Here is a 20,330-nt window from a genome sequence, read left to right as displayed (position 1 = left end):
TTGTTAATTACTGGTCTACTTTTTAATAAGGAAGTTGTCATGGTTAATGTTTATGCCCCGAATGTGGACTACCCTGAATTTTTTAAACAATTATTTACCTCTTTTCCTAATTTAAGTGATTACATGTTGATAATGGGGGGTGACTTTAATTGTTGCTTAAGTCCTTCGATGGATAAATCTGTACCAACTCAGGCACTACCGAATAAGTCGGCCACCCTTATCAATTTGTTTTTGATTGATTCTGGAACCTCCGAGATTTGGAGATTTCTACATCCCAAGGACGAAGAATTTTCTTTCTTTTCACATATACATCATACTTATTCTAGGATTGACTGTTTTTTTATATAGCACTCTCGTTGAATTCCACCTGTAATTGAGTGTAACTATGATATCATTGCCATATCTGATCATGCACCATTGACTCTCTCTATTAAGTTATGGGATATACCTTCTAATATTAGACAATGGCGTTTTAATTCCAATTTACTTCAAGGCTCAGATTTTGTAAACTTTATCAAGGATCAGATTGACTTCTTTTTTTTAACCAATATTACGGATGAAATTTCCAGTAGGGTTATATGGGACACTTTTAAAGCTTACATCCGTGGTCAGATCATTTCTTACTCCGTTGGATTGAAAAATCACATTAAGAATGAAATATTGGTGTTGATTGACAAGATTAAAGACGTCGATAAACAATATGCCATTGCTCCTAATGAGGAGCTTTACAAACAGAGTTGAACTTCAAATGGAGCATAGTTTACTCTTAACATCGTCAATAGAAAATCAATTAATGAAAACAAGAGGTGAGTTTTATATACAGTGATAAATCTGGCAAATTATTAGCCAATCAATTAAAAACAGCCTCGGTTAAATATCAAATTATTAAGATTCATAAACCTAATGACATCTCAACAGTTGATCATGATGAGATTAATAAATCTTTTCAAGAATTTTATACATCTTGATATCAGTCAGAATTTCCACATGATCCCAGGGAGATGCAAGATTTTTTAAGGAATTTGAACTTTTCGAAATTAACACCTGACGAACGTTTAAAGCTAGAAACACCTATTACGGATGAAGAAATAATGGGTGCTATTTCTTCAATGAATTCTGGTAAATCACCTGGCCTAGATGGCTATACAGCAGAATTTTTAAAGTTTTTCTCTTCTATTCTTTCTCCCCAGTTGTGCGGAGTTTTTAGAGATGCAATTATTATAGGTAAACTACAACAATCATTTTATGGAGCTTCCATTTCCTTAATTTTAAAAAAACAAGGATCCTACTGAATGTGCATCATATAGACCGATATCTTTATTGAATGTTGATTCAAAAATTTTTCTAAAATATTAGTATCTAGGTTAGAAAAGGTATTACCTCAAATTATTTCCACGGATCAAACTGGATTTATTAAAAATCGTTATTCATCTTTTAATATTAGGAGATTAATAAATATTATTTATACTCCTTCACTGAAAACTCCAGAATGTGTTATTTCATTAGATGCCAAGAAAGCTTTTGACAGAGTTGAATGGGTATATTTAGTTACTACGCTTGAGAAGTTTAACTTTAGCACGATATTTATATCCTGGATTAAATTGATATATCATACTCCCTTAGCTTTGGTTTTGACTAATAATCAAAGATCTCTCTTTTTTCGATTATTTTGTGGCACTAGACTGGACTGTCCTTTAAGTCCCTTATTATTTGATATTGCTTTAGAACCTTTAGCAATTGCAATTCGAGACTCACCAAACATTTTTGGTATTACTCATGGGAAAGAGATACATAAGCTATCATTATATGCAGATGATTTACTATTATATATTTCTATCCAGAAAAATCCATTCCTGCAACTTTATCCTTGTTGAATAAGTTTAGTAAATTTTCTGGTTACCAAACTGAATCTTAATAAGAGTGAACTTTTTCCATTAAATATGATGGTTCCAATCTATAAATGTTTACCATTTAGATTAGTTACTGATCAATTTACTTATTTAGGAGTTAAAATTACTAAGAAGCATAAGGATTTATTTAAGGTTAATTTCTTACCCTTACTTGATCAGATTAAAGGGTTGATAACTAAATGGTCACCAATGTTTTTGTCATTAACGGATCAACGCTGTTCAGATGATTATCTTACCTAAGTTTCTATATTTATTTCAAGCATTGCCAATTTTTATTCCGAAATCCTTTTTTGATAATGTTGATTCAAAAATTTCCCCATACATATGGCAGAATAAAAATCCTAGACTTGGTAAAAGAATCCCAAAAAGGAGGGCGGCTTAGCATTGCCAAACTTTAGATTCTACTATTGGGCAATTAATATTCGTTATTTAAAATTTTGGACATGGAATTGGGTTACAGTTCCAAGTCCACAATGGGTCAATCTTGAATGTAATTCTGTTTCAGGATTTTCACTGGGTTCTATTTTAGGGACCCCACTTCCTTTTGACTTTTCTAAACTGGACAAACAAATGGATAACCCAATAGTTAAATATACTCTTCAAATATAGTTTCAGTTTTGAAAATTTTTTGGACTGAATCAATTTATTCTAACTAGCCCTATTATATCCAACTTTCTTTTTCAACCTTTTTTTTGGATCAAGCATATCTGGTCTGGAAAACAAAGGATATAATACATTTTTCTGACTTATTTTCAGATAATTGTTTTATGTCTTTTGAACAATTATCTAATAACTTACCTAGATCACATTTTTTTAGATATTTACAGATTAGAAACTTTTTAAATACTGTTCTTACTACCTTTCCGATTTCATATTCCACTGATATACTGGAACAAATTTTGGATTTAAACCTTTTTCAGAAAAGTTCAATAGCAATTATTTATAATATGATAAGGAAAATAAATCCAGATGTTTCCAATACAATTAAGAATGACTGGGAAAGGGAACTTAAGCTTATCTTACCTACTGAGAAATGGCAAAAAATTTTTCAATTAGTTAACTCTTCCTCTATTTGTGCTAAACATGCGTTGACACAGTTTAAAGTTGTACATAGGGCTTATATGTCTAAGGATAAACTAGCTCGTTATTACTCTCATGTAAATTCTATATGTGATAGATGTCATTCTGAGATAGCCTCATTAACTCATATGTTTTGGTCATGCCCTTTATTGAAGAAATATTGGGACGATATTTTTGATATTATTTCCACTGTCTTGAATATTGATTTACAACTTCATCCTATTACTGCCATTTTTGGTTTACCAATGATAGAAAAACATCATTTGACCTCTTCAGTTCGTCGGATGATTGTTTTTGTTACTTTAATGGCTAGAAGATCTATACCATTGAATTGGAAAGAGATTAATCCTTCTACTACATTTCATTGGTTTTCTCAAACTATATCTCGTTTAAATCTAGAAAAAATTAGAGGTGTCATTTTTGACCCATCTATTAAATTTGATGAGACTTGGAGACCATTTATTCAATACTCCCACATGATGTAATTTGACACTTGCCAAATCTATTTTGTGATTTCAATATATGGGGTGAGGAGCGGAAGTGGCGACACTATTGGTTCTATCTGAGGTATCAAAATAGCCCTTTCTTTTCTTTTTTTTTCCTTAGTTTTCTTTAGTTTGGGTAGATTAGTTTTTTTTTTAGGGGATTTTTTTTTCTTTTTCTGTTTTCTTAAATGATATTTTTGTATTTTATGTATACTCCCTATATATTTTGTTGCTAATCTGTGTGATTTTGGGATGTTTCTAACTATGTGTTACCTGACTCTAAATTTCAATAATTATTATCAATTAACATAATCCCAATTACTCTGTACTTACTTTTTGTAATGTGTTTGATGTTGAAACTAATAAAAAGATTGAAAAAGAAAGAAAAAAGAAAGGCACAACCTGCCTTTGACAAAGCCATGCTGACTATTCTTAATCATATTATACCTCTCCAAATGTTCATAAATCCTGCCTCTCAGGATCTTCTCCATCAACTTACCAACCACTGAGGTAAGACTCAATGGTTTATAATTTCCTGGGCTATCCCTACTCCCTTTCTTGAATAAAGGAACAACACCTGCAACCCTCCAATCCTCTGGAACCTCTCTTGTCCCCATTGATAATGCAAAGATCATCGCCAGAGACTCAGCATTCTCCTCCCTCGCCTCCCACAGTAGTCTGGGGTACATCTCGTCCGGTCCCAGTGACTTATCCAACTTGATGCTTTCCAAAAGCTCCAGCACATCCTCTTTCTTAATATCTACATGCTCCAAGCTTTTCAGTCCACTGTAAGTCATCCCTACAATCACCAAGATCCTTTTCCGTAGTGAATACTGAAGCAAAGTATTCATTAAGTACCTCTGCTATCTCTTCCGGTTCCATACACACTTTTCCACTGTCACATTTGATTGGTCCTACTTTCTCACATCTTTTCCTCTTGCTCTTCACACACTTGCAGAATACCTTGTTTTCCTTAAACTTGCCCGCCAAGGCCTTCTCATGGCTCCTTCTGGCTCTCCTAATTTCATTCTTTAGCTCCTTCCTGCTGGCCTTATAATCTTCTAGATCTTTATCATTACCTAATTTTTTGAACCTTTCGTAAGCTTTTCTTTTCTCCTTGACTAGATTTACAACTGCCTTTGTACACCACAGTTCCTGTACCCTACTGTCCTGTCCCTGTCTCATTGGAATGTATCTATGTAGAACTCCACGCAAATATCCCCTGAACATTTGCCACATTTCTTCCGTACATTTCCCTGAGAAGATCTGTTTCCAATTTATGCTTCCAAGTACCTGCCTGATAGCCTCATAGTTCCCCTTACTCCTATTAAATGCTTCCCTAACTTGTCTGTTCCTATCCCTCTCCAATGATTCAAGATTCAAAAAATTTTATTGTCATTCTAATTATACATCAGCTCTGCAGGGCAGAATGAGACAGCATTTCCCAGGAGCAGTGCAATCATAACATACCAACGCCACACTAAATAATAAACATAACAATAAATAGTAAAACACAACAGCCATATGTCAGTTAAAATCAAGTTATAAGAGTCCAGTGCAAGTTAAAAGTGTCCAAAGCAGAGTCAGGTAGAGCAGCTATTTAGCAGTCTGACTACCTGTGGGAGGAAGCTGTTTAGTAGCCTTGCGGTTTTAGTTTTGATGCTCCTGTAACGTTTGCCTGATGGCAGAAGAACAAACAGTTCATGGGGAGGGTGTGAGGGATCTTTATGGATGTACCATGTCTTCTGGAGGCATCGACTCTGAAAGAGGTCTTGGACAGAAGGTAGGGAGACCCCAATAACCTTCTCTGCTCCCCTAACCACCCTCTGCAAGGCTTTTTGTCGACAGCACTGCAGCTGGAGTACCAGGTTCAATGCTATGATAAAGGAGGTGGAATTGTGATCACTGTCTCCAAAATGCTCTCCCACTGAGAAATCTGATACCTGATCAGGTTCATTTTCCAATACCAGATCAACTACAGCCTATCTTCTTGTAGACTTATCTACATATTGTGTCAAGAAACCTTCCAGAACACACCTAACAAACTCCACCCCATCTAAACCCTTTGCTCCAGGGAGATGCTAATCAATATTTGAGAAATTAAAATCTCCCACCATGACAACCCTGTTATTATTACATCTTTCCAAAATCTGTCTCCCTATCCGCTCCTCGATGTCCTGTTACTATTGGGTAGTCTATAAAAAACGCCCAGTACACTTATTGACCCCTTCCTGTTTCTAACTTCCACCCACAGAGACTCAGTAGACAATCCTTCCATGACTTCCTCCTTTTCTACGGCCATGACACCATCTCTGATCAACAGTGCCATGCCCCCACCTCTTTTGCCTCCCTCCCTGTCCCTTCGGAAACATATAAAGCCTGGCACTCTAAGTAACCCTGAGCTATCCAAGTCTCTGTAACGGACACAAGATCATAGCTCCAAGTGCTGATCCACGCTGTAAGCTCATCCGCTTTGCTCATAATACTCCTTGCATTAAAATACACATCTCAAGCCATCGGTCTGGACGCACCCCTTCTCTATCACCTGCCTATCCTCCCTCTTGTATTGACTACAAGCTTTCTCTTCCACCCTGTCTAGTCCTTTCAACATTTGGTTAGGTTTCAATAAGATTCCCCTCGCCTTCTTCTAAGTTCCAGTGAGTACAGGCCCAAAGCTGCCAAATATTCCTCGTATCTTAACCCCTTCATTCCCCAAAATCATTCTCGCGAACCTCGTCTGGACTCTCTTCAATGACGAAACATCCTTTCTGAGATATGGGGTCCAAAACTACTGATAATACTCCAAGTGCAGACAGACTAGTGTCTTATAAAGGCTCAGCATCATCTGCTTGTTTTTATATTCTATTCCCCTTGAAATAAATGCCAACATTGCATTTGCCTTCTTTACCACAGAGTCAACCTGTAAATTAACCTTCTGGGAGTCTTGCACGAGAACTCCCAAGTCCCTCTGCATCTCTGATGTTTGAACCTTCTCCCCATTTAGATAATAGTCCTAATACTGTATTCCATCTACCACTTTCTTGCCCGTTCTTCCGAATTGTCCAAGTCCTGCTGCAATTGTATTGCTTCCACAGCACTACCTACCCCTCCACCTATCTTTGTATCATCTGCAAACTTTACCACAAAGTCATCAATTCCACTATCTAAGTAAATGACTAACAATGTGAAAAGTTGCGGTCCCAATACTGATCCGAGGAACACCACTAGTCACTGGCAGCCAACCAGAGAAGGTCCCTTTTATTCTAACTCGCTGCCTCCTGCCTTTCAGTCAGTCCTCTATCCATGCCAGTACCTTTCCTGTAACAAAATGCTCTAACAGATCCAAAGAGTTATCTCCTCATTGCATCCGTGGCAAATATACTTTCCTTTAAAGGAGACTGTGATAAGGGAATGGGGGGGGGGGGCGGGGGTATGCTATCCACTTTGATCACTTTTGCATTAAAATGGAGACCGTTGTAAAAACTACACAATTCAGTTTGTTTTTCTTGTGAATGCTGCTGCACTGTGCCTGAGATGTTGCTGCAGGTTGTTCCTGATACCCGTGTGTACACTTACGTGTGCAGAGGACAATAAACTCCACCTTGACAGAATCTGAGGGAGAATGCAGCGATGAAGCTAATGCAGCGTACATTTTAGAAGTATGTAATTTTCCTGATTTACTCAACTTTATAAATCAAAGGATAGAGTGGACCATGCTGTATATTGAGCAGAAGTGCAAGAATGACAAGAATTGTTGTGTCCATGATAGAATAGCTGCAACAAAACCAAGTGTGAATATCCCTCAGCATATGCGTCAGAACAAAAGAACACACAACAGAAGCTAAAGGTGGGTTATAAAGGCAGGAAGAGCAGCTCTAAGACTTTGCACATTTTATAAAGAATAAGTACATATGTATAGATAGCAATACAAATCCCACTGTTTAAGATAATACAGTACTGCGTTGCAATCATGTATAGAATAGATGAACAGATGATCTAGCTAAAAGGCAGACCATGTTCTTCCAGCCAATCTGTCCTTTCAGCTCGACCATTTAACCCAGATTAAGTTCAAGTCCAAATGGCCGTGTGACCATAGATATCTACTTTAATTTTTATTTCATTTAGAATACAAGAACAGGCCCACACAGCCCAGTAACTCACCTATCAACACTACCACAATCACAGGAAAACTTACAATCACCAATTACCTACTAACCGGTACATCTTTGGACTGCAGGAGGAAACCAGAGCACTCGGAGGAAACCCATGCAGTTGTGAGCCGGAACTGAACTCAGAGGTCCAGAACGTCCCGAGTTGCACTAACTGCTTTGCCACTGTGCCTGAGCTCTCCAATCATATGGAATATAGTTTCATTTTTCACCATTCTACCTGCCTCATCACCATCAACATCAGGAGCCAAAAATACCTCATCACAAAACCACTCACACAACTTTTAATTTTCATCATCCAATTACCAGTTGGTGCACTTATTCAAGAAATAATTGTGTTGCTGAGAATTGACTGGAAGGAGTTACCTCATTAAAGTGCAAGGATGGTGGCATGACATCAGCAGAGACACTGTCAATCACAGGGTGCTGAAGGAAAGAAACAGACATTAACAAGATCAGTGGAGTGGTTACTGAACATGAGGGAACTGGCTTCATATTATGCCTTTTATTACAAACATGATGAATATACAATGGAACATGCACAATCCTTGTACTTCTCCTTCATCCCAGAGAACTAAATGTAAATTTTTCATACACAGTAGATTCCAGTTAATTGGCCATCAGTTAATCAGGACAGCTTCTTATTTAAAACAACCCTTAAAGAACAAACACTAATCATGAAAATAGCAGGTACTCCTTTTGTATATTTGAGAAACTATGCAGCTTTTAGCTAATGTCAGTCACTTGTGTGGCTGTTACAGACTACACCGTGCTAAGAGTGAACAGCTTTTAAATAGTGTCAATTGCACGTGCTTGTGTTGTGTTATACATTTGGGCTGATGGATGTCCATTCAAAATGCAGTGATTTTATAATTCTGTTTTTTACTTTGAATTTTAAAAAATTTGGATTATGACACTATTTCATGCAGGAAGGCAATGAAGGCAGTCCATCATCTGCAATGGGTGTCAGTGCTGATATTGCTCATTTATAGTCAATCAATAAAACACAGCAGCGTAGACCGGATGAATTCCCCTGTCAATAACTGTTAGAAAGGAGTACAGTTTTATAGTACTGTAGTAGTATTGTTAGTGTTTTAACTTGTTCTGTATTTCATTTAAGTCAGTTAAATGGTAGTCTCTCAACTAAATGGGGCAGCCACTTAACCGGGCCAAAATTGGTCCCAATATGCCCCAAGTAACCAGAATCCTCTGTATTGCAATTCAAATGTGTTTTTCCAAGGAAAGGAGTGGTCATATCAGTCACAGAATAAAGCTATAGTCATACAGCTCAGGAAACAGGACTCCAACCAAACTGGTCTATGCTAACGAAGATGTCCATCTATGTTAGTCTCATTCGCCCACGTTTGACCCACAGCCTTCTCAATCCTTCCAATCCATGTATCTATCCAAGTGTCTTTTATTGTATTTAAATACAGCTTCTATGCTTTTTATTTAAATATAATTTTTACCAACCTGAAACACAAGAGATTCTGCAGATGCTGGAAATCCAAATTACACACACAAAATGCTGCAGCAACTTAGCAGGTCAGGCAGCATCTACAGAAATAAATAAAGAGTGAATGTTTTTGGGCCAAGACATGTCCTGATAAAGGGTCTCGGCCCAAAACATTGACTGCTTCGATAGATAGTGCCTATCTGCTGAGTTCTTCCAGCATTTTGTGCTGTTAAAAGTTAAACCTGCTTTAAACTGAAGGGAGAGGGAAGGGGAATGGGTGAGTAGAACAAAGGAACATTGTGTATAAATTGGAAACCAGCTGCAGTGACAAGTATTGTTGCTGTTGGCCAAGAGTGGTGAAAGTTTCTTAATTACAAGTGATCTGTCCACAGTAAGTGTATGATAACAGGAAAGGAAAAACATGACATCAACAAAAACTAAAGCAATGCAGATGCTGGAAACCTGAAATAAAACAGAATGCCAGAGATACTCGGCAGAGAAGATAGAAACTCAGCCTGGCTGTGAAAGGAGGCATGGACATGGGGCAGGCAACAACACTACTCAATAATAATGATATAAAAGTTGCTGGTGAACACAGCAGGCCAGGCAGCATCTCTAGGAAGAGGTGCAGTCGACGTTTCAGGCTGAGACCCTTAAGCAACTTTTATGTGTGTTGCTTGAATTCCCAGCATCTGCAGAATTCCTGTTGTTTGTCAATAATAATGAACCAGGTTCATAGTGATTTTGTCTTTGCACTATCAAGCTGGCACAGAACAACATTGGTCAAAGATAACAAACCTGATTCTGAACTGGAAGCTTAGGGCTACATCTATACATTGAACAGAGAAACTCTGTGATCTACGTTACATTTGGTTTCTCCAGTGCAGAGGGGCCCTCACTGATATCGGAAGATAACTGGGAGGTAAAGACCCACCGATGAGACCGCCACAAAGCCAGTTGGGTAGAATTCTGGAGCACTGGCTGACAGTTTTGACTGGATGGTGATTTCCTCCACTCTCTGTGGTTTAACTAGGGCGGTATTTGTGCCGTGCGACAGATACTGGTCATGGGATCCCAAGATCGTTTGCCCACGGTTGGCGCTGTCTGAAAAAAATTACAAAAAGAAAGCCAATTATTTTTCAATACTCCTTCACTCCAGTTCCTCAAAGTTCATTCAGTATGAAAGCTTCTTACTATCACAGTCCAGTCAGTGACCAACCAATCCCCACAAATTCTCAGATCAGTGCAGCTAACCCTTTATTTGTGGGCTGATCGGTTAAATGCCAGAGACACAGCGGACATCGCACAATGGCAAACCTGGATTTTCTTGTGAGGAAGTCAACCTCACATCATTCACACACAATGTCACTACTATGTGTCCTTCCCTTGATCTCCCCCCACAGCAGAAATTCTCAATTAGTAAAAGTTTAAATTCAAAACTTATATAATAGATTAACAGATGATCTAGCTGAAGGGCACAATATGCTAGTCCAATCAATTGATGCTTACAATTCAACCATTTAAGCCCAGATTGCATTAGTCTAGATGGGAGTCAGACCAAAGACTTAAATGACTGGACCTTCTAATAATAAATATGGAATACATTTTAATCTTTTCACAATTTCTATGAATAAATAGTTTTCAGTATCAGCCCAACCAGCGAAAGATCTTGAGAACTGCAAAGCCAAATATGCCTCACTGCTTCCATTGACATCAAGAGCACCATTGCTGCTTCCAAGGGTGCCCAGGCAGTGGTTAATGCCAGCAATCAGAGTTCAATTCCGGCTGCAGTATGTAAGGAGTGTATGCGTTCTGTGTGGGTTCCCCCCGATACTCCAGTTTCCTCCCACATTCCAAATACACATGGTTAGTGAGTTGCGGGCATCACACTGTGTTGGTCACTTTCAGCGATGCATTTAATTGTGCATTTCAAAGATATCACTTTGAAAGGAAGAATAAATCCCTGCAGCTTCTGGGGAGCCTGTAATCTCTGTTTCAGAGGCCGGCGTCAGAAAATCTCTCAAGAGGGAGCACTGTCAAGGTGCCAGGCCTTGATGGTGCATCTGGTAGGGTGCTGAAAGCCTAAGCCATCAAGCGGGCAGGAATGTTCCAGGACATCTTCAATCTCTCACTGCTGCAGCCAGATGTTCCCACCTGCTTCAAAAGGGCAACAATCATACCACTGCTTAAGAAAAGTCCGGAGATCTGTCTCAACAACTATAGCACAGTGGTATTCGATCTAGTGTGAACTGGTTTGACAGGTCAGTCATTGCTAGACTCCGACCCAAGAAAGGACCTAGACACTGCAATCTGTCTATCACTGCAATAGGCCCTTTCCAATCCAGCCCAGCATTTAAATTGTCCAGACCTTGGCTCTTGGACCTGGACCCTGCCCCAATGACACACTCCCACCACCTCAATTTGGCTCGTAGAAAATACTTCCAATTCAACTCCGCACTTAAACTGATCAAACCTCTGGTCTTTCCTCACTCTCCGGTCCAGGCCCTGCTACCTCGACTCTGCATTGCCTCCGTTCCTCCAAATGGAAATACCTCTTAAGTTTGTTCCAGGAATAGCCAAACATTGGCTCATTACCCAAACCCCACTGCCTTGAATCAACCCGTACCCAGCACACAGCAGACATCCTGCACCTGTGAGACTTCAGTTCCCACTCCAAAAACACCAGGTCATACAGGCAGTTCAAAAGCTCAACTCCAACAGGGAAGTTACAGTCTATTGTTTCCAGTGATCGTTCAGCAGGAAAAGTGAGATTAATGAAGCATTTAGTTGTTTTCTTTGTTTTATTTGCCACCAGCAAGTAGTCTCAGTTTCAACAAGCCATCTTAAACCGCACATACTACCTCACTATCAGGTGTCCTGCCGAAAGGTCTCAGCCCAAAAAGTTGACTGTACTCTTTTCCTAGAAGCTGCCTGGCCTGCCGAGTCCCTCCAGCATTTTGTGTGTCACACTACCCCATCGCATTGTTTTTCTCCTTTTGCACGACATATTTTATTTATATACATTCTCATTGTAATCTATAGATTTAAAAATTGTGATGTAATTAAAATGTACTCTTGCCACAAACCAACAAACTTCACGTCATATGAAACCCGATTCTGATTTTTTGATGTACGTGACAAATAAAGCTAATTTTCAAATCGAGTAATAGAAGAGGACAGCACAAGCAGGCCATTTGGCCCAGCTGGTCCATGCTGAATCATTTTTCTGTCCAGTCCCATGGACCTGCATCTGAACCATCGCCCTCCATACACCACCCATCCAAACTGCTCTTAAATGTTGGAGTTTAACCCACATCCACCACTTCTGCTGGCAGCTCACTCCACACTCTCACTACACTCTAACTGAAGCAGTTTCCCCTCATGTTCCATTTAAATGTTCCACCATTCAGAGTAAAATTTACTATCAGCGTACATACATGTCACCGATATTACCGAGATTCTTTCCCCTGCCAGCATACTCAGCAAATCTGTAGAACAGTAACTGTAAAGTGGATCATTGAAAGAGCAAGAATATAGAAGAATCAAACTCTGCAAATGCAAATATAAATAAATAGCAATAAACAATGAGAGCATGAAATAACAAGAATCCTTAAAGTGAGACCATTGGTTGTGGGAACATCTCAATGAATGCAGTTATCCTTTTTGTTCAAGAGTCTGATGGTTGAGGGGAGTAACTGCTCTTGAACTTGGTGGCGCGAGTCCTGAGGCCCCTGTACCTTCTAGCTGATGGCAGCAGCGAGAAGAGAGCATGACCTGGGTGATGGGGGTCCCTGATGATGGATGATGCTTTCCTAGGACAGTGTTTCATGTAGGTGTGCTCTACGGTGGTTGGGAGGGCTTTACCTGTGATGTACTGGGCCGAATCCACTACTTTCTCTCGGATTTTCTGCTCAAAGGTTTGGTGTTCCCATGCCAGGCCATAATGCAGCCAGTCAATGTACTCTCCACTACACATCAAAAGACCTTTCATCCATATACCATGACCTCTATTTGTAGTGTCACCCAACCTCAGCGGACAAAGCCTGTTTGCATTTACCCTATCTATTTTTAGCCCTCAATCTTTAAATAACAATTCTGTTCATCCTTGAACACCATGTGCCTCTCTTAATGTCCATTGATTTAAGCCTCTACTGGTTTGGAGCCACTATATTAACAATACATCTTCAGCAGTTCCTCTCTTGACCTTCGAAACATTTACTGGAGCCGGAATGCTCCATAAGTGCTTTAAGAGAAAAGCCCAAGAAAATTAACACTTTCAGCTTTTGCGTTTAACTTTTGATTTGCCGGTGTAACTCAGGAACATCAACACTTGTCACAGCACCCCACGATCAGCACATCATCCACATCCTTTCCCTCACTCTAGCACAATACTATTTGTACTGACTATAGGATATACGCAGTAACTCACCAAGACTCTTCAGACAGCACCCTCCCGGCCCAACGCCCCCGCCACCTGGAAAGACAAGGGCAGCAAAAGCATGGCAACACCAACCCTTGGGAAGACCCACTTGGAAACATATTTCTGTTCCTTCCCAGTCATTGGGTCAAAATCCCAGAACTCCCTCTGTAACAGCATTGTGGGTGCAACCCACACCTCAAGGACTGCGGCACTTTGAGAAGGCAGCTCAGCACTGCCTTCTGAAGGGGCAGCGAGGGAGGAGCAGTTTGCTGCTGGCTCAGCCTGCTAAGCTCACATCCTTGAATAAACAAGATCCTTTTGTCAACCACCGACAAAACATATGTCCTACATTGGTCAGGTAGATTACCCCAAATGCGTAACATACCAAAACAATTTACATTGTCATGCATAACAATCACCACTCTTTATGTGCACCCTGGCAACCAACATTTAATCTTTGGTATTGTCTATCATTGCCTCTTTGAAGTGATAACTTCACTCACCTCAACTCTGAACTGATTCCACAACCTATGGACTCACTTCCAAGGACTCTACAACTCAGTCTCAGTATGATTTGTTTAGTTTATGATTGCAGTTTGTGTGCAGGGGTAGCATTACTGGTCAGGGATACTATTACAGCTACAGAAAGGGTGGGTAATGTAACAGGATCCTCTTCTGAGTCAGTGTGGTTGGAAGTCAAGAATAGGAAGGGAGCAGTTACTCTACTGGGGTTATTCTATAGGCCCCCTGGTAGCAGCAGAGATACCGAGCAGACTGGGTGGCAGATTTTGCAAAGGTGCAAAAATAACAGGGTTGTTATCATGGGTGACTTTAACTTCCCTAATATTGATTGGCAGCTGATTAGTTCCCAGGGTTTAGACGGGGCAGAGTTTGTTAAGTGTGTCCAGGATGGATTCCTGTCACAGTATGTGGACAGGCCGACCAGTGGGAATGCCATACTATATCTAGTACTAGGTAATGAACTGGGTCAGGTCACAGATCTCTCAGTGGGTGAGCATCTGGGGGAAAGTGACCACTGCTCCTTGGCCTTTACCATTATCATGGAAAAGGACAGAATCAGAGAGGACAGGAAAATTATTAATTGGGGAAGGGCAAATTATGAGGCTATAAGGCTAGAACTTGCGGGTGTGAATTGGGATGATGTTTTTGCAGGGAAATGTACTATGGACATGTGGTCGATGTTTAGGGATCTCTTGCAGGATGTTAGGGATAAATTTGTCCCGGTGAGGAAGATAAAGAATGGTAGGGTGAAGGAACCATGGGTGACAAGTAAGGTGGAAAATCTAGTCAGGTGGAAGAAGGCAGCATACATGAGGTTTAGGAAGCAAGGATCAGATGTGTCTATTGAGGAATATAGGGCAGCAAGAAAGGAGCTTAAGAAGGTGCTGAGAAGAGCAAGAAGGGGGCATGAGAAGGCCTTGGTGAGCAGGGTAAAGGAAAAATTCTTCAATTATGTGAAGAACAAAAGGATGACAGGAGTGAAGGTAGGACCGACTAGAGATAAAGGTGGGAAAATGCGCCTGGAGGCTGTGGAAGTGAGCGAGGTCGTCAATGAATACTTCTCTTCAGTATTCACCAATGAGAGGGAACTTGATGACGGTGAGGGCAATATGAGTGAGGTTGATGTTCTGGAGCATGTTGATATTAAGGGAGAGGAGGTGTGGGAGCTGTTAAAATACATTAGGACAGATGAGTCCCCGGGACCTGATGGAATATTCCCCAGGCTGCTCCACGAGGTGAGGGAAGAGATTGCTGAGCCTTTGGCTAGGATCTTTATGTCCTCATTCTCCACGGGAATGGTACTGGAGGATTGGAGGGAGGCGAATGTTGTCCTCTTGTTCAAAAAAGGTAGTAGGGATAGTCTGGGTAATTATAGACCAGTGAGCCTTACGGCTGTGGTGGGAAAGCTGTTGGAAAAGATTCTTAGAGATAGGATCTCTTCGCATTTAGAGAATCATGGTCTGATCAGGGACAGTCAGCATGGCTTTGTGAAGGGCAGATCATGTCTAACAAGCCTGATAGATTTCTTTGAGGAGGTGACCAGGCATATAGATGAGGGTAGTGCAGTGGATGTGATCTACATGGATTTTAGTAAGGCATTTGTCAAGGTTCCACACGGTAGGCTTATTCAGGAAGTCAGAAGGCACAGGATCCAGGGAAGTTTGGCCAGGTAGATTCAGAATTGAATTCGTGGTGGAGGGAGTATATTCGGATTGGAGGGTTGTGACTAGTGGCGTCCCACAAGGATCGGTTCTGGGACCTCTACTTTTTGTGATTTTTATTAATGACCTGGATGTGGGTGTAGAAGGGTGGGTTGGCAAGCTTGCAGACGACACAAAGGTTGGTGGTGTTGTAGATAGTGTATAAGATTGTCGAAGATTGCAGAGAGACATTGATAGGATGCAGAAGTGGGCTGAGAAGTAGCAGATGGATTTCAACCCGGAGAAGTGTGAGGTGGTACTCTTTGGAAGGACAAACTCCAAGGCAGAGTACAAAGTAAATGGCAGGATACTTGGTAGTGTGGAGGAGCAGAGGGATTTGGGGGTACATGTCCACAGATCCCTTAAAGTTGCCTCACAGGTAGATAGGGTAGTTAAGAATGCTTATGGGGTGTTAGCTTTCATAAGTCGAGGGATAGAGTTTAAGAGTTGCGAGGTAATGATGCAGCTCTATAAAACTCTGGTTAGGCCACACTTGGAGTACTGTGTCCAGCTCTGGTCGCCTCACGAAAGGAAGGATGTGGAAGCATTGGAAAGGGTACAGAGATTTACCAGGATGCAGCCTGGTTTAGAGAGTATGCATTATGATCAGAGATTAAGGGAGCGAGGGCTTTACTCTTTGGAGAGGAGGAGGATGAGAGGAGACATGATAGAGGTGTACAAGATAATAAGAGGAATAGATAGAGTGGATAGCCAGCACCTCTTCCTCAGGGCACCACTGCTCAATACAAGAGGACATGGCTTTAAGGTAAGGAGTGGGAAGTTCAAGGGGGATATTAGAGGAAAGTTTTTTTACTCAGAGAGTGGTTGGTGTGTGGAATGCACTGCCTGAGTCAGTGGTGGAGGCAGATACACTAGTGAAGTTTAAGAGACTACTAGACAGGTATATGGAGGAATTTATGTGGGGGGGTTATATGGGAGGCAGGGTTTGAGGGTCAGCACAACACTGTGGGCCGAAGGGCCTGTACTGTGCTGTACTATTCCATGTTCTTTTGCAAATTGGTTGTCAGTGGTGCATGTGTGTAGTTTTTTGTCAACTAAGAATGCCTGTGAAGAAATTAATCTGAAGGTAGTGTATTTATTTTTACTTGTTTAGATATGGTATGGAACAGCCCTCTGGCCTGACAAGCATAACAGGCCAATAACCCACTGAGTTAACACTAGTCTCATCACAGGACAATTGACAATGACCAATTAACCTACCAACTTGTAAGTCTTTGGACTGAGAAGGGAAACCAGAGCACCTGGTGGAAACCCACATGATCATAGGAAAGCTTACAAAGTCTGACACACCAAGCTGTTATAGCGTTGCCCATGATAACGTGTGTACTGATAATAAATATACTTTGAATTTTGAAAAGACTGGCAGATTTCTGGCTGTTAAAGAAATCAATGGATTTGGGAACTGTGCAGGAAAATGGTGCTGAAGGCAGAAAATTAAAACAATCTTGGTGGATGTTGGCAAACAAGAATAGTGGGTATGACTGCAAGGCAACTTTTCAGTTCTGGGTGTCAGATGTGGGATGTCCGAGAGACTTCCAACCTCTCTGGTGGTCACATCTGAGCTAGGTGCATCAAGTTGTAGCTCTTTGGAGACCAAATTAGGGTTCGATAAGTGGGTGATCATCAGGAGAGGAAAGAGAGGGTGTCAGGTATGGATAGCACCCTGGTGGCTGTCTCCCTTAACAATAAGTACTCTATTTTGAGTGCTATTGGGGGCGTAAACAACCTACCTGGGGGAAGCAACAGTAGCCGTGCCTCTGGCACTGAGTTTGGCCCTGTGGCTCAGAAGGGCAGGGAACGGAAGATGATAACAGCAGTAATGGGGGACAGATAGGCAATTCTGTAGGTGCAAAAAAGAAACACAGATGGTAGTTTGCCTCCCAGATGCCAGGGTTCGTGATGTTTCACACTGATTATGAGGGCAGAAGCAGAGGATGAGTGCAAGAAAAATATAGAGGTCAAAATAGTGGACTTCTATAAATATACAAAAATGAAAAAAATTGTGGCTATGTATCAGAAACGGGAATACAGAACACAGAAATGGGAAGTACAGTAGCCTTGCATCTGTACTATCTGCATTGCATTGTGTGTTTGCAGTGTGCAGCGGGGTGAGAGGTGATAAAAGCAAAGGGAATAAGTTACATGTTCACGCTTTGTTCAGAGCAGTTTGCAGCTGGGAGCCGACAGATGTTGTAACTTTTGTTGACTGCTTAGTTATGCCCAATAACACTTAAGTTTCACCACTTCAAGACTGCACGTTTGCTAATTGCTAAAGGGTCGAATATTTATCTTCGATTTTTGGAGCCGAGAGTGTGTCATACAAGTATAACATATCTGGAGGAGTCATCAGCAGTGGCAATTGTTTTTTCAGGATTGGCTGCTACAGAAAGTAACAACAATACTTTGCCTCTGTCTTCATTTGCAATTGGATCCTCAAATTCCTAACCGGAAGACCACAATCTGTGCGGATTGGTGATAACATATCCTCCTCGCTGACGATCAACACTGGTGCACCTCAGGGGCGCGTGCTTAGCCCACTGCTCTATTCTCTCTATACCCATGACTGTGCAGCTAGGCATAGCTCAAATACCATCTATAAATTTGCTGATGAATAATCACTGTTGATAGAATCTCAGGTGGTGACGAGAGGGCGTACAGGAGGGAGATACGGCAACTAGTGGAGTGGTGTCGCAGCAACGACCTGGCACTCAACGTCAGTAAGACAAAAGAGCTGATTGTGGACTTCAGGAAGGGTAAGACGAAGGAACACATACCAATCCTCATAGAGGGATCAGAAGTGGAGAGAGTGAGCAGTTTCAAGTTCCTGGGTGTCAAGATCTCTGAGGATCTAACCTGGTCCCAACATATCGATGCAGTTATAAAGAAGGCAAGACAGCAACTATACTTCATTAGGGGTTTGAAGAAATTTGGTATGTCAACAAAGACACTCAGAAACATCTGTAGACATACTGTGGAGAGCATCCTGACAGGCTGCATCACTGTCTGGTATGGAGGGGCTACTGCACAGGACTGAAAGAAGCTGCAGAGGGTTGTAAATCTAATCAACTCCATATTGGGCACTAGCCTACAAAGTACCCAGGACATCTTTAGGAAGCAGTGTCTCAGAAAGGCAGCGTCCATTATTAAGGACCTCCAGCACCCAGGGCATGCCCTTTTCTCACTGTTACCATCAGGTAGGAGATACAGAAGTCTGAAGGCACACACTGAGCGACTCAGGAACAGCTTCTTCCCTTCTGCCATCCGATTGCTAAATGGACATTGAACCTGTGAATACTATCTATATACACATACACATGAAGTGTACACACATACACACACACATACACATACACACGCACATATGTAATTTCTGATCTTGCATGATTTCTAATATATATTTACTGTAATTGATTCACGTATTATTTTTCTCTGCTCGATTATGTATCGCATTGAACTGCTGCTGCTAAGTTAACAAATTTCACGATACACGCCGGTGATAACAAACCTGCCCCGATTCATTAAAGGACAATTCATGGTGTGGTCTGACATTGTTTTTCGGATCAATACATTGGTATTATAGGTTAATCAGCTGGTGTAAATTGCCCTGCGGTTCGGCGAGGGTTAAGTTAGCTGGGCAGTGTCGGAGGGGCATTTCGGCGCTCTGTCTATAAACACAGCGCAGCGTCCCGACCCCACTTTCTCCGTAACTGCTACACTTCACTCTGCACTGTTTACTTGCTCGACCGGACAGCACCGTGCACAATAAACAGTGGCCAAGACAAGTACGACCTCTTCACCACCCCTGCCCCTGCACAGTAACGTTACTCCGCTCTCTGCTGCCGTCCTACCTCCCCGCACCGGCGGCCTGATCGGTGTGGACCGCGTACGAGCCGCGCTCGTCACCGTCTCCGCGACCAGGGATGACAAGGAACCCATCCCGCCCCCGGCCCCCGGCCCCCGGCCCCGGTTACCGGTGAAGTCCGCGGCGGGCGGGCTGCTCCTGGGCTGCCGCAGGGGCTCTTGCTGCTGGATACCGCTCTTGACGTGGACGCCGTTGCCCTGCAGGAGGGCGGGGGCCGCGGACCCGGTCCCCGAGGCTGGAGTGAGTCTGAGGGCAGCAGGCCCGCTCCCCGCCCCGCCGCCTCCGCCGCCGCACAGCCCGTTCTCCTGCGCGCCGTCGCCGTGCCCCTGGGCCCGGGAGCCTCGGCCGCGGCCCGCTCCCGGCGCCCGGTCGAAGGCGGGCGGTCTGCCGTTCTCCATCGTCCGTAACCGACTACCCCCTACTTCCGCCGGAAACCGAGCGAGACCCGCACCCCGCCTCCCCGGATCCGCTTCAAAACAAAACAGCCGGAAGTCACCACAAGAGGCGAACGCCCCCCGCAAAGCCAGCCTGGTCCTCCCAGGCTGCCTGCCCCCTGCCGGTTCTGGCCGTGTACTGCAGCGGCTGGGCGGAGGTCGGGGGCTGCAAGGGGTGGGGAATCACAAACTAAAGAAACTCTGCTGATGCTGGAAATCCGAGCAACACGCACAAAATGCTGGAGGAACTCAGCAGGCCAGGCAGCAACTA

At 42.2% G+C, this 20,330-nt stretch overlaps 1 protein-coding gene across 3 annotated transcripts in view; it reads right to left on the bottom strand.

The window, feature by feature from the left end:
• paip1 (poly(A) binding protein interacting protein 1) overlaps positions 1–20,105 on the bottom strand; it is a 64,528-nt gene extending 44,423 nt beyond the window's left edge. For 2 of the 3 annotated variants that reach the window (XM_072257531.1, XM_072257532.1), the window contains exons 1-3: positions 19,735–20,101; positions 10,035–10,204; positions 8,011–8,070 (exon numbers count right to left, since the gene is read on the bottom strand). In XM_072257531.1, the coding sequence (XP_072113632.1) occupies positions 8,011–8,070; positions 10,035–10,204; positions 19,735–20,023 (519 nt within the window). In that variant the 5' untranslated portion in view covers positions 20,024–20,101. Of the gene's footprint in view, positions 1–8,010; positions 8,071–10,034; positions 10,205–19,734 lie in introns of all 3 variants that reach the window. The other variant, XM_072257533.1, reaches the window with a different exon arrangement.
• Positions 20,106–20,330: the final 225 nt, after the last annotated feature.

This window comes from Mobula birostris, chromosome 5, assembly GCF_030028105.1.
Source record: "Mobula birostris isolate sMobBir1 chromosome 5, sMobBir1.hap1, whole genome shotgun sequence".
Taxonomy (NCBI): Eukaryota; Metazoa; Chordata; class Chondrichthyes; order Myliobatiformes; family Myliobatidae; genus Mobula; species Mobula birostris.
This window is presented reverse-complemented; position numbering and strand designations above follow the sequence as displayed.